This window comes from Manacus vitellinus, unplaced genomic scaffold (assembly GCF_001715985.3).
Source record: "Manacus vitellinus isolate BGI_N305 unplaced genomic scaffold, ASM171598v3 scaffold_24_pilon, whole genome shotgun sequence".
Lineage (NCBI taxonomy): Eukaryota > Metazoa > Chordata > Aves > Passeriformes > Pipridae > Manacus > Manacus vitellinus.
In genome coordinates this window covers 8,781,180-8,795,744 of record NW_021939798.1, presented here as the reverse complement: position 1 = coordinate 8,795,744, position 14,565 = coordinate 8,781,180, and the positions used below count along the sequence as shown (strand labels likewise).

Sequence of the window (14,565 nt, the reverse complement as noted above, 5' to 3'; positions counted from 1 at the left end):
CTGTAAACAACTTAAGGCAGTTATTAAAACCTCAGAGTTGACTTCAAAAGGAGGTAAATTGTCTCCCACTGCTTTCTAATTTATAAAGCAGTGAACAGATTTGCTTTGTTATTAAAAAAAAAGTGTATTTATTTATTTTTACAAAAATGTACAGGAGGAGCACAGACCATCAATGCAACAAATCATCAACCCACTAAGATTTTAACAGCACCCACTTTGATTTTTGGATAATTCTGAACTGTGGAAAGAGTAAACTCTAAAGATTATCTACAATGTGAAAGCTTAAAATAATTTACCATTTTCATAAATATTTCTTATTCCTGAATATCTTTAAGGCATGAAAAATATGGGAAGAGAATGTACTAGGAAATGCCTTCCTTATTATTACAGAGACATTGAGGTAAGTGGAGCAGCACTGCATGGCAGGATCTGACTCAGTATGAGGAACAGGAACAGTCCAACTGCAATATAAAGGCAGAAAAGTACATGGCTGAACTAATTCCAGTTTTAAAACCCTCTAAAAATCATCTCTATGGCCTGAAAACGTTTTATAAATCTTACTTTTCATACAACAGAAACATCCAAAGTTGTAGCAAAGCCTCACAATTTATTGTCGTACAAAACCAGAATCAATCCAAATAATCAGGCTGAAGTCTTGTCCAATACAAAAAGAAGCATAAAAATAGAACACAATATATAAGGCTAGAAGTAGTTAAATATTCCTGAACCCACAGTAACACTGGAACAATTGTTATTTACAAAATCTTGCCTAAATCTCTGAGACCATCTTGAGCTACAGCGATAACTTCTCTACCTTTTTAGATTAACATGCAGATCTGACAGCTGTAAATGATGAAAGGAATATACAAATATATGTACAGCGAGGCACTGAGTGCTTTGCAAGGACTTTGTTCCCTGTGGTTGTTGTGAGGAGTTGGGTTGAGTCATTCACACTTCAGAAGACTTGTTGCATCCTCTCCTGCCCCCTCCCACCCCGAGTCATTGAGCACTTCACTCACAGTCAGAAACAAACTGCTCTGAACAAAATGGTCTCCTTTGCTGTGGAAGTTGTGACACTTGGTTGCTACAAAAGGACTTCTTGCTGTCTGACACCCAAATTGAAGGATTCCCCATGGAATAGTCTGTGCATTTAATATTATAAATGCACTTATTGGACCAGCACCAAACAAACCCACATTTCAGCTGTGGAGAGCAATAGCACGACAATAGATATATACATTACTTTAAATACTTATAAAAATTTAATATACAAATGGCTCTGAATATACAATAATGTGGTAAAAAAAGATTTAAAAAACCCCAAAAACTATGGTGAGAATACCACCATTAGGCACAAAGTATTTCTGGTGTTAGCAATTCTAAGGGAAGTCCAAAGACAGACCATTTATCATTTGTCTGGGTATTTCGAGATGAATCCCTTCAAGATAATGCAAGAACCTATAAAAAAAAAAAGAAAAGCAAAAGTGATTGTAAGGGAACAAAGTTAATTGCTGAATGAGGTAACACTTCTGTTATTTTGAGAGACAAATGCCCACCTTTCTTGTCTGGAATTATTTTGACAAAATATTTTATTAAAATCCGTAACTACCTTGAATATTGAAATGTAGGAAGGTTTAGGAAAACCAAAACTTACCTTCTTTTAGTCTTCCCTTGCTCTTTAAGCTTCTCAGACCTACAGATCCCACGGAGTGTGGGGAGGTATTCCAGGATGCTGGCCTGCTTGTTCCCCAGGTTCAAAGGGCTTCTGGAAAACACAGTTCTGATGACAGCCAGCCTCTTCTGTGCCTTTCTGTGAATGCTGAAACAGAGAACGAAGCTTTATTGGGTCTTGTTCAAGAATGTCCTGATTTTGTTTCTTTAGGATCACACGTACTGGTTTAAAACTCTGTTAAACACATGGATGTTCAAAACTGCATCCCAAAGGATGAGATGTCTGCAGGTCCTGGGTCTGCTTGGAACTTTGGTCTGCACCAAGCAACACCCACCAACACATTTAACACAGGTTCAACATGAGCAGGTGCTGGATGACAGATCTGCATGTCCAGCACTTGCAGAATCCATTTTAGTCCATCTGTCTCTCTTGCAAAAGCCATTCCTTTGGGGGGTTGTTATTTTTTTAGGGGTGGGGGTGGTGTTTGTCCATTTTTAAATTAATTAGACTGAGGCTACCATTTCTGAGTAACATTATAGTCAGGCTATTCAAACAAAAAAAGTCACTTTTTGCAGATTAAGTAGTTAATTTAAGCTTATAAAACATATTCCAGTGTTTTGAGATATACTGACAGCAGCCATAGTGGTATAAATGTGTACACATTAAATCTGAGACAGTCCTACTCCCTGTGAAATGCTTTTCTTGACAAAGAACTGCATTATATTCCAGGAATATTAGCAAAGCCTTACCTTGAGTCAGCTGACTCACTGAAGGACACACCATTCCTTGTGTTTGAGATATGCAAAGTAAGTCCCTCCAGCTGATCACTTGAAGGTGTTTTCCTGGTACTCAAAAAGGATTCCAAGTTTTGTGAAATATTAACAGAACACTTGTGAAAACTGAGTGCTTCAATAGCTGCCTTTACTTCACTGGAGCTCTGGGAACTCCACCAATCAGTATTTTCTATACTGAATTCATCACAAAGACCATTTCTGATTTTGGCATTTGTCCAATGAAATTCTTCCTCTCTGGAAAACTCCAGTGGTTCCTTGGTGTTGGTGCTTACACAGCAATCCAGGAAAGACATGTTTTCCACAAACTCAGTCAGTGAATTCAGACACTGAAAAACAAGAGCAGACCTTTCTTCATTTGCTGACGTTTTAGTTTTAACTCCTTTTTCTTCTCTATTCACCAACAATTTTGATTCCTTTTTATTCATTTCAGCACATGACACAGGACTATCCAATGGCAAAGTTACGAATTCAGATGAATAGTTCAGTTCAGTATCAAATAAGTCACTGTCATCCAATATATCAAGCCTTTTCTGAGTCTTTGTCTTCTTAGACCTTTTTCCAGGGCTACTCTTCCCAGAGCAACTACTGTTGGTAGACCTGTTTTTTGAAGAAACTGTGGTAGTCCTTTCAAGTGTAGACTTAGAGGCTTCAGACTGGTTTGAAAGAACTTGCACTGGTAAGGGAAGGATAAGTTCAAGATTACTATGTATAAAATCCACTTGCTTCATCTGGAATTCTGTGAGAAGCTGTATTAATTTATTCCATTCCTCCATGGTTGTGCTTTTGTGCTGTAAAATAAGAATCACGAGAGATTTATTAATAAAATTAATAAAAATATTATTACAGAAAATCTCTCACTTCTGGCTTTGTATTTATGAGGTGAGGGACTGTTCTGTTGGCAGGAGACTGCCCCCATCCAGATTTTGCTTAATAACCACAGAACCCCCTAATTTCTACAACAAACCTTTGCAGAGATTTGCTTCTAAGAGGTTCCTAATGCTGGTTACACTCAATTATCTGGTATCATCCAAAGTATTAACTAAGCAACTCCAAAAATACCTTAAGAAATGTAAACAAGTCTTCTGAAGGCAGCAGGATGTTCCGAAGGCCAAGCAACGTCTCTACACAGCCTGTGTCACACTTTGGAAGCTCCTGCAGATGTGCATCAGCACCTGGAGGAGAATCCACCTTGGAATCATCATGTTCACAATGAATTACATCACCTGCTTCACTTGTCTCCTCTCCTCCTGCACAAAGATAACAGGTTTGACTTGAACAGAAACAACTGCACCATGAAATCGATTTTTCACCTCTTTGCCACAGTTCTTTTTGTGAAGGAAACTGTAACTGTCAGCTCTTGCTGTGGTTCTGAATGAATGCAGTGACTGAAATGAGTCACTGCCACCCCAATTCCCTGCAGGCAGTGACACCAACCTGCCTGACCTCCCTGCTTTGCAAGTGACCTTTGAAGGGGGTTGTGCCTCATGGGTCTCTCCCTGTTGGTCACTCACACCCCCAAACCTGTTGAGGATTCTCTTCCTGAATCCTTTGGGATCAAGTTCTTACCCATAAAACACCCAAACAGCCCTACCCAAATACTTAGGAGCCCTTCAAGAAGTTACCATTTATTTGTATGTGTCTGAGGATGGTTTGATTTAATCAAATTCCTGTTTAGATGGAGGTTTTTTTAAAGATGAAATCAAATCAACCTACCATGACGTGCCAGGCATTTCTCCTTCAAGCATCCCCCTCCACTTCTAACCCAAAACTGTAAGCAGAGGACACATTTTCGGATGTCACAGTTATTTGTGGTCAGCAGAGCAGCCAAGTCTTTCCCATCTGCCCGGAGGTTCTCAGCCAGGCACAGGGTCTGGAGGTAACTGGTGGCATTTACCTGCACAAGGGTCAGACACAGAGCCCTGAAACAACTGCCAGTCACACTGCACTGAGTCACACAGCAGCAAATCACTCCACTTGTGTTTAATACAGAGGATTAGTTTATTAAATTAGATTGAAGTTACATTAAAACCTTCTACAGAAAAGCAGAATACCAAATCTATGCAGTCCGTGCCAGAGAATTAAGTTCAATTTAGAAGTTCAGCTCATTAAAAACAAACACACAAACACATTCTGCTCGTGGTCCTGAAACCACATACATCTTGTTTCTTATCACCACTGAGCAGCTGTTACTGAACTATATTCATTTTAAAGGGTTTTTTTCATTCTTTCTTTTAACTCTGAACTGTCTGGAAATCCAACAGGTTTTTAGTAAGTGATTTCCCCTTCTGAAAAGTCAGTTCCTTCTGATTCTCATTTACTTATGGTTTTCAAATAATACATAGCTAAAAATACAACTATTTGCTATACAGAACACTGGTGTTTACATTCAAGGAATAACCCATAATATTTCTAAAATAGCTCCTATAATTTTAACCAATGAACATATATTGGCATAGTCAACCTTCAGATCAAAGCTATTAGATATATTATCTGTGAACTTATATATCTACATCCTAAAAACTACATTAAAAGTGATTAAGTGATGTGCTTATCATAATTCTCAGAACTACTAAATTGTTTAGAAAATATATATTCAATGCTAACAAAATAGCTTCTACATGTAGAGATAAATACATCCCACACATCCTTGCATAAACCCCATGAACAGTCTCCTGATGAAACAGGTACATGAGAAATATATAAACCTACACCAATATTTAAATTTCAAAGTGAAATCAGCTGACAATTACCTGCATTTCCAAACACACTTACCAGGGAAGGGGTTCTAAAGCTGATCTCTTCAAAAGAGCCATCAAACATTAAGCTGAAAGTTGGATCTGCATAAAGAGATACCAGGGAACTGTCAGGACATTATGTTCCAAACTAGTTATTTTCTTTATCCATTACAGCAGACAGTATCTTTATTCAAACATTAAAATCCTTTAATTTTGCATTTAGGAGCTGTATTCAACCATCACCACTTAAACCAACTTATTAAAAGAGGCTCTTCTGCCTGTAAAGGCCAATTACTGTCACAAACACTACTCACCATTGGTGGTCAGAATTACAGGTCTCTTTGCAGTTGCCATGAATGTCTTTATTGCACTTAGAAACCCTGCATCTTCATCAAATATTATATCCACCTACAGAAAACAAATGCAAAACATCAACAGCTTTTTAACAACAGCTACAAGCTGTGAAGGCAGTCAGAGTGTATTCCACATGAATTTTACCTCTTCAAATAGAATGAGGGACGTTGCACTTTTCCTGTTGTGTTCTCCCCCCTCTTCCTTGCTTATTGACTTAGTTTGAGCATCTTTCTTTTCTTCAAGTGAATTCTGAGTATTTCCTGCAGATGGATGAAGAATTGAGCAGGAAGGAGGACTGAAACCATTTAAAATGCATTCCAGGTTCAAAAACCCCCCAGGTATAAATTGCCTAAGAAAATCCACTCTTTTCTCCACACAGCCTCACACACACAGTGTAGCATCTCCATCTCCAAAGGTAACTAATTATTAAACAGGGATACCCACCTCTATTTTTTTCCTCAGCTGTTACTTCTCCATCACTTGCTTTATGTTTGGAAGAGATTTTGAAGTAGTTTGCAAGAGTTTTAGGGGCCAAGTTTCGTTTTAAACCAGCTCCTTTTGGTGACAGGGGTGGTTTTCTTGGTGAAATAACTTTCTTCGGAGAATACATTTTTTCTGCAAGATATGTTTGATATTAAACTTCAGCTACAAATATAGTGTCGAACTGACATTTCTCAGGCAAACTTAAAGCAAGCCTCATTTTTTTTATCTAGTACAGAACAGGTTTACTGTGCTGATTTCTGCTCATTTTCCTTTTCTCCTGTTAAAAGGAATGCTTTCTATTCAACTTTCTGTTAAAGTGCCACAGCCTTTACTCCACCACTACAGAAATAAGACAATCAAGAGTCAGTATTTTGATAAAGTCATTATTTAATTTGGTGTGCAGCTGTGTTAGCCAACAGAGCATTTCTTACCATTATGGCCAGATGAGCTGAAATTTGCTATCTTTTTTAAAACACCTGATGTCTAAAATTTGTTTGGGGAATTCAGTTGCTAACACCCTCCTCCCCCTCCAAAAACCTCCGTTCCAAAACTCCAACCAAACAAAAAAACCCCAGATACAACCCCTTGAAAACTTACTTGGTGACTTGGCAGTGCTACAGCTGTTGAAAAAGCAAGGCTTGTGTGCATTGACACCTTTTTTGTCCACTTGATGAGACTGAGTAGCTTCTCTCAGCTGGGACAGGATCTGCCTGCCACTGCGCTGGCAGGAGGCATTCACCTCAAAGATCTGCAGTGGGGTTGGATGGAAGACATAAAAAACCCCTGGTAGGCATCCTGTATCACAAATGCTTTTGTATCACTAGTTATTAACAAGAAAAAAGCACTGAGGAGAGGTCTCCACCCACCTTAAAGCCAAGCTCCTGAGCACAGGCATACACTGCAGCAGTTTTCCCCACTCCTGGAGGGCCAGTTATCAGCACTGTGTTGCAAAGGCTTGTCTCTTCCTCAATATCAGATTTATTATCTTTGAAGTCAAGGCTGCTCAGGGAATCTGTAGAATTATTTAAAAGAAAAGAAAGGATTATGTTATTTTTTTTGCCAACTTTTAACAAAAGAGGAGCTATATTATTTTTAATTCTATCAGCACCTTCATGCTCTTTGTCCTCTTTTTCCCCTTTCTGGTTTCTTTTTTCTTCCAAATCAGCTCTTTTTTTCCATTCTTTTAACCAACTACAAAAGGAAGAAACAGAACAAAAAATAAGAATTACTGCTGAATAAAATGAACGAAATTAAGATGGAATAGAACATAAAACATCAGCCACTTGTCATCCCTCACAAACTTATCAAGTCCCTTCAGATTTCAAAAAAACATTGTTCAGGATTTTGTACAAAAGGATTCTTTTGTACAAAAGGATTCCTTCTTCATTCTCCAGTCTATAGGCTGGTTGGTGTAAAAACAAGTCACCTGGTGAATCACTTAGTCAGATGGATCTTTGAATTCTGCAGAACTTTTTGGAGGCAAACCAAACCCAAGGCCACAAACACACCCCCTGTGTGGGTCATGCAAGCCTAGTGTTAAATAACTGACTCTGCATCTTTGAGCACAATCAAGGAACAGCAACTTCTGAGTTCTTTTAAGACTGGATCCACGTTCCCACTTCTGACCTGTGCAGCCTTTCAATCTCTTTCTTGTTCCCTACGAGTTCACTGGAATCTTGAGGCTGGTATTTTTCTGTCCAGAGCGTGTCTTCCTTTTCAACACCTACAGAAAAAACATTATCCATTTTTCTATATGCAAAAGAGTTGATCAAGCCCAGAATGTTAAGACTAGACAGGATTTTTGCATCACAGTGGAAAGCTGACAAAATCATACACACACCACACTCCCTCAATGCACAGAGAATTAAAATGAGGCAGGAAATGCAGTTACCTGACAGTGCACTTGGCTCTGATAAACATCCAGTGTCTTCTGCTTTCTGGGTCTTGCTTCTCCCCAGATGTGTGGTTTGTCCTGTCTCTGCCTGTTTTTCTCCAGATACAGGAGAAATAAGGTTCCTGGAAACTCTTGATTTTATTTCACTCTCTGTACCTTCAATTTGTTTTCTTCTCTTTGATTTGCGCTCTTCTGTTTCTTTCCTTTTCCTCTTAGTTTCCTTGCTGTTGTCAGGATGTTTCTGATCTCCCTCAGAACTTGCAGTCCCATCTCTGCTTCCTAAGGAAAAAAAAGTTACATCCTTCTAAAATTTCAGGCTCTGCCCATTACCACTGTACAGTTGTTTCAACTGTATTTGTAGAATTTGGTCAAAACGGCCTAAAATGTGAGGACCAATTGACTTCCCACAACAGTATTTTCCTTCAGTGAGGTATTTCTGACAATTCCAAGCTGGTTTTTTTTATGCCAGACACAGTGAGAGTGTTTTTCTCCCCCTACACAGATCACCAACCTTGCAGACTGTTTTCCAAACCCAAGTGCTCCGTTTGCTTTTTCAGGAACTTGTGGAAGTGTTTTTTCACAGGAAACTGGGAATTAGAAGACAGGATCTCATCCAGCAAATCCTTCCTGAATGGATCAGGGAAAACTGGTCGGCAGCCTGAAAGCTGTAACACACACACACAAAAAATTACCCACAAACATTACACAGAATGGCTGCTTTGCATAATTTAAACTGGCAGCTGTCTTGTTAAAGTCAGAGATTAACAAAAACTGAAGTTAAGAACTGTTGGGAACTGCCTAATGTTAAGATGCAAAATGAATAACTCACACACAGGGAAATAAAAGAAAAATTAAAATATTCCAGGACTGGAACAGATTCAAACTACAGGATTTTTTTAAAAAACAGAAGTCCAAACAACTACCAAAACAATTTAAATTTTGAAGTACTAACCACGGGTGCAGAACAATTTCCAGGTCGTTTTGAATTCACAGTGGAAAATTCACCAAGTGAGAGAGTGATTTTTGTGACATTGGTGACTTCAGCATTCAGCTCCCTCAGCTTAGTTAACAGAGGACAGGATGGTGACTGCAATTTCCACATTGGACAGCCTATGAAAGAACCCCCACCAAAACCAAAACAACAGTTAACTTCTATTTTAGGGGAAAGAAATGGGAAAGAAATGGGCTGTTCTTCTCTCTTTTGTGAATTATTCTGCCTTTGTCAGGAGGAAATGGTTTCTGCCCCAATCAGTCCAACACAATCTTTATTCTCCAAACTGGAACTTGACAGACCAACCTTTTTGATTAAATATTCAGAATTTTGCATCCTCACCCATATATGTTTAGACTACTTTAGCATCAATTTAATCTGTACATTTTGAATTCAAAACCATCTCACTGGAAGCTTCTAAGTTTTGTTTTCTTACTGGGACACAACACAAGAGGAAACTCCCAGCTATTCCAGCCATAAGTTGTCCAACTTTTATCTTTTCTGCACAAATTTACTAGAAATTTAAACCAAAAAGCTTAACAAGAGCTTACAGTCATCCTTCTGCTGCACATGGACAACAGTCTTAAAGCAGGAACTTGCAAGAGAATAAGCTTCCATGGCTGCTGCTTTCTTTGCAATCTGTCTTTTCAGGGACTCTGGCAACCCACTCATCAGGAATTCCCGTTTTGCTCTGAACTGATCATCATCCTGAGAGTTTTCAGATGCATCTCGGCTTTAATGAAAACAGAAAGGAAAAGAAAATGGAATCATCAGAACTACCAGTTGAATTTAGTCACATTCTCTTCTACATGAGTTAGAAACAGTCTGGGAGAACTGCTAAAATTTATTTCCATGGAGTAAGTTTATATTTCTTTTGAAATATTGTGTTAGAGATTTCAATTAAAACAAAAATCTGTTTGGTTTTGTATTTTTATATGCAATTTGGGATTTCTTTTTAATCACTCATCAATTACATTTCAGCCAATGGAACAACAATGGTTGAGGAACTCTCAAAAACCTCCTAAAATTTTGGAAGCAGGTTAACATAGTGATCAGTATAAAACCCATGAACATTTACATCACATTTCAATAAGTGTATTTAAATTTGTAAAATGAGAGAATGTTAAAGTAACTTTGAAACATGTTTTGGTTCTTAAGCAACTGGAATCTTGTGAACTGACCTGCTTTCATCAAAGATCACAATTGGTCCACCTGCAGAGTTCTGAGCATTCCTGCCCAGGCAGGAAGGTGGATATCCCAGTTTCCCTGTCAAAAGGAGAAGACATGATTAGATTAACACTGATGGAGGATTCTGACCTTGCTTCTCTGTTCACTACCTGCATGTTCCATTAAACAACAATCTCTTTTTCTTAAGGGAAACTGAGTATTTTAACAAAATTCATTACAGTTTTATTACTAATTATTTTATCACTATAGATTTTATTTTCTGTAACATTAGAGAAAAAAATCATAAATTAGAAGAGAACAGAACACAGTAAATTATCAACAGTTTTCCAAACATAGTTTGCCCTCAAAGAAGAAAAATCAAAGCAACACATGTAAATAACTTACACAAAAAGGAAATGTGTATATTGGAATACTGTGCCAAAAAAATCAGAATAAAATACGAATGCACTGCAAAGGCAGCTTTATAAAACAAAGTTACAATAGTCAATAACTGTAACAAAACCAAACACATTCAGTAAAACCCAATTACCTTTTGAGTTCTTCACAACCTTCAAGTTTTTTGACTTCTTCCCCAAAACATCATTTAAGCTCCGAAGTTTCTTTGGCTTCACACTCTGCTCTGTAGTAGTGACACTACTCACAGTGGAATCTAAAATTATTACAGATTCCTAGAGGGAAAACAAACAAAATAAGAAAGGAAACACAACTTTTCCTCCTCAATTAACAACACACTGCACGGACATCTACCTTACTTGATTCTTTACAAGAAACACTTGCAAGCCAAGAATCATTTTTGCTGCTTAAATGAGTCCCAAACACATCAGAATAATTCCTGCCCTACGAAATATAAAGCCTTACATCACTGTCCTGGGATTTTCTCCTCTCAGCAAGAGCTCGCTGGCGAGACGAGCGTCTCACAGGAGCTGGGGAGTCCTCGTGCCCCTTTGATCTATTCTGCTGTATAGCCTTGGCTTTCTCAACCAGCTGCTTGGCTTTGGATCTGTTTTTAGAAGCAGAGTTTATCTGTTAACAAAGAACAGGAAAACCAAGAGAGCAATTAATGTCTTCGCTAAGTATTTAGCAAACGAATATAATTGTTCACGTTCACTGAAGTGTAATTTTAACAAAACGTCATTGCTATCAAAAAGAAGAGGAAATAATTGAAAGGAGAAGCAAACCAAGATGGTATCAAGTTTTCAAAAGGCAGTGAGAGCCCTACAAGGGCCCTTAGTCCACAGAACACATGAAATATGGGCAGTGACATTCTTTCTGCTGTGCCCAAACAGTGTCACAGGTTGGACAAGACCTCCAGGAGCATCAAAGTCCAACCACTGACCGACCTCCAACCACCCTGGCAACCAAACCACAGCACTGAGTGCCATGGCCAGTCATTCCTATGGCCCATCCTCAGATCCTGCAGCACAGCAACCTGCCATTTATTGGGTTTTTCTGTTATGAAAAGCAGATTTGTACTAATATAACATGTTTTAAAATCTAAGGGAGAAGAAGCTATCTGGAATTCTATCATAAATCAGATCTATCATAATGCTCCCTTTCCCCAGGGCAGCTGAGAACTGTTGCACTACATTCAACTGTTACACAATATGAGAAGAACACAGTTATACACACAGAGGAAATGATAAAATACTGAAACACAAACTGTTACATAAATCACCTTTGTATTTTTGGAGTGAAACTCTTCGTTTTTCGTTGCTCCAGCTTTGTTTGATTTTTTAGCCGCACTGATACGTGTGAACCTCATCCTAATTAGGGAAAAAGTATTATGACATTATTACTGTTTAATAAAGGGAAATGTTCCTGTCCATCTCATGTTCAAAAGCCTTTAAAAATATTGTGCTGTAAACAGAAGCAACCCCCAATTGGTTTTTTGTTGTTGTTGTTGTTTGGTTGTTTGGGTTTTTTAAATGTCTTTGGTGCAAACACACTGATAATCAGTTTTGGCTCTTCTCTATTATTTTCCACCATGATCAACCATGCAAGTTTATATAACTTTATAATTACCTCTTACTTTCAAAATGCTTGCATAAAATCAAAGGGCAAAAAGGTGGAATATACTCTACAAAGTTTACCTTATTGGGCTGTTTCCATCACAGGGCACAGTGATCACCTCAGCTCTGTACATGCTGCTTTTCTTGGAGGATTGCCTGCTTGCCTTTGGGGTAGAAGCCTGTAGTGGACTCAATTCATCTGCAGAAAGGGCAGTTCTAATCCTGGCTTTTTTAGGTGTAATACTTGTGGATGTTTGGATTTTCTGCTGCCTTAAACTCCTCCTTAACTTATTCACTTTTGGACTTGATAAAATTATTACATCTGGGGTGTTTTCCACAGGAAGAAAGTCAGCACTCGAATCCCCTTCTCCCAGACAGTTGCTGGTGCTGGAGACAGGAGTTTCCTTAGTTTCTGAGGCCTTTCTTCTCCTGCTTCCTTTTTTCTGAACCTTTCTAGATCTTTTGGGTTTAGTTCTATTGCTTTTAGGGCTAGAATGTGTGTATCTGTCCACATGATCTTCTGGTATTCCACCCTCTAATTGTTTATTTGAAGGAATGGCATCTTCAGGTCCTTCTTTTTCTTTGGAAAGCTTTGCAGAGGCTTGCTTTTGTTTTCCAGGTGCCTTTTTAACTCCACTTTTTGTCCCATCTGATGTTGGTTGTCTAAAGGCCTTCATGAACTGATGCTTTTCTTCCAGGGTGCATTTTGGCTTCAAAGAATCCATCCCTGCAGTCTCTAGGACAGCCAACTCCAGCTCCTCCTCCTCAATAACCACGTTAGATTTCCTTTTCTGAGTCACCTGTTCAGTTTGCTCACAGTCCAAGAGGGGTGGGCTGCTTTCTTTCTCCCCCCCACGTCCTTTCTGCTTCAAAAAAATGGAAGCTATTTTCCTGGAGCCTTTCTGCTCTTTGTGTGAGGGAGGTAACTTGGGGGGAATGGAGTGAACTTGTGCCAGGACAGTGACTGTTCTGAGTGGTGGCTGCTGAGACTCCTCACACTTTTCTGGCTCACAAACACCATCACTTTTGTCCACTTCATTTGCTGTAGCACCAGTGCCCACTGTTGGCTTTGTGTCTTCTTCAGCATTGTTTTCTCCCTGACTCTTCAAGAAGTCCTCAAATGACACTGTTATTATACAGTTATTTACCTGTGATGTCCCATCATCCGTAGGAACCTCAAAACTGGAATCACCAGGAGCAGCATCACTCTCTGCTACTGTATTTTTCTCCTCCTCAGCTTCCTTTTTACAAGTTTCATTCATCTGGTTGTCAGATGAAAAGCTTTCAGACAAATCCATATTTGCTTTGTGCTTCCTTTTCCTCGATTTTCTTATCCTATTTTTTGACCCATTTGTTTCAGAGCCAGCATTTTTAGCATTTTTCCTGGAGAGGACAGCATTTGAGAAGTTTTCCCTTTCCACATCATCTTCTGCCAATTCTCTTGCACATTTTTGGTCAACTAGAGTACAGGTAGCAATAAAGTCACTGCTGTCTTGTTGCAGTCTTGTTGCCACTCTGCTGTCATCACTACTAATTCCTATTTCATGGTCATTCTCAGGTTCTTTGAGTTTATGATTTAAATTAACTTTCTTCCCTTTTCTCTTTCGCTTCAAAGATGGTTTAAAAGCTGACTTACAGTCTTTGTCATCAGCATCCAGCACTGGTTTATCTTCTCCATCCCCAGCTGGCAATGTGGCTTTCTCAGTTACAGATGTCTTCTTAAAATAATCCAGGATATTGTTGGGTTTTGGTGATGACAAAGCTTTATCCACTGGTTTTGCTAATGGTGAAAAATACCTTGTGATGGTTTTGACAGAAGCATCTTCCTCTCGTCGTTTCTTGCATGGCTGTAAAAAGCACAACATGAATCTTGGTTTTAAAAAACTTCAGGTGACTTAGTATGGCAATATAAAGCTGTTCAGTGATACAGATGAATGACACCGGTACTTTTTCAGAAGACAAAAACTTGTTAGTGTGCTAAGACTGTGCATGCATCAACTTTATCTCCGTGTTTTCAAAAGTCATCTAAGCTTGAAATAAAGATTTTGCCATTTCAAATAAATAAAAATCCCATCCTGAAACCTTGAGATGCTCAAAACTGAGAGGGACCCCAAGGTCTTCAGAACAGCTCTGCAGAGATTCCACAGTGCTGGAGCTCTGAGGGTCTCGGTCACTTCAGCTGCTCGACCCATCGGTAACCTCGGGGTGTTCCCCAGAGCTTTATGGGGTTTAGAAGGGAATTCCAATGTCTCTTAAAAATGTCTGATCCCACCCTGAACATCTGACTCATTTTAAGACGACCTTTCAAGTACTTAAAGAAAATGAATGAAAGAGAATTCTTATCTCGCATCGCAATTCAAACCCTCATGATCTCTTTAGGCAGAATTCCCTGTATTTTGATCTCTGATCAAAGAGCATTCACTTGTACGGCTCCAAGGGAGACTT

The 14,565-nt window shown here is 38.8% G+C and overlaps 2 protein-coding genes across 2 annotated transcripts in view; one reads left to right on the top strand and one right to left on the bottom strand.

Annotated features, from left to right (window-relative positions):
- Nucleotides 1–108: 108 nt before the first annotated feature.
- Nucleotides 109–13,985, bottom strand: ATAD5 (ATPase family AAA domain containing 5). Its single transcript, XM_029960090.1, has 22 exons — nucleotides 12,202–13,985; nucleotides 11,787–11,874; nucleotides 10,970–11,134; nucleotides 10,641–10,779; nucleotides 10,105–10,189; nucleotides 9,475–9,656; nucleotides 8,885–9,042; nucleotides 8,444–8,597; nucleotides 7,930–8,211; nucleotides 7,665–7,761; nucleotides 7,147–7,229; nucleotides 6,905–7,050; nucleotides 6,636–6,786; nucleotides 6,000–6,170; nucleotides 5,700–5,815; nucleotides 5,516–5,609; nucleotides 5,239–5,303; nucleotides 4,180–4,360; nucleotides 3,526–3,713; nucleotides 2,422–3,254; nucleotides 1,655–1,819; nucleotides 109–1,458 (listed from the first exon to the last, which is right to left on the bottom strand). The coding sequence occupies exons 1-22, from the start codon at nucleotides 13,983–13,985 to the stop codon at nucleotides 1,380–1,382; spliced, it is 5,406 nt and encodes a 1,801-aa protein (XP_029815950.1). The 3' UTR covers nucleotides 109–1,379.
- The window catches only part of CRLF3 (cytokine receptor like factor 3), a 15,800-nt gene continuing 15,218 nt past the window's right edge, over nucleotides 13,984–14,565 (top strand). The window contains exon 1 of the mRNA XM_029960089.1: nucleotides 13,984–14,010. Within this exon, the coding sequence (XP_029815949.1) occupies nucleotides 13,984–14,010 (27 nt within the window). The remainder of the gene's footprint in view (nucleotides 14,011–14,565) is intronic.

Coding starts and splice junctions, on each gene's coding strand:
- ATAD5 (XM_029960090.1), bottom strand. CDS start 13,985: ATGTTGTGCTTTTTACAGCCATGCAAGAAACGACGAGAGGAAGATGCT. Junction 11,875..12,201: donor GATGGAAACAGCCCAATAAG/GTAAACTTTGTA, acceptor TTCCCTAATTAG/GATGAGGTTCACACGTATCA. Junction 7,762..7,929: donor AGAGCCAAGTGCACTGTCAG/GTAACTGCATTT, acceptor TTTTTTCTGTAG/GTGTTGAAAAGGAAGACACG.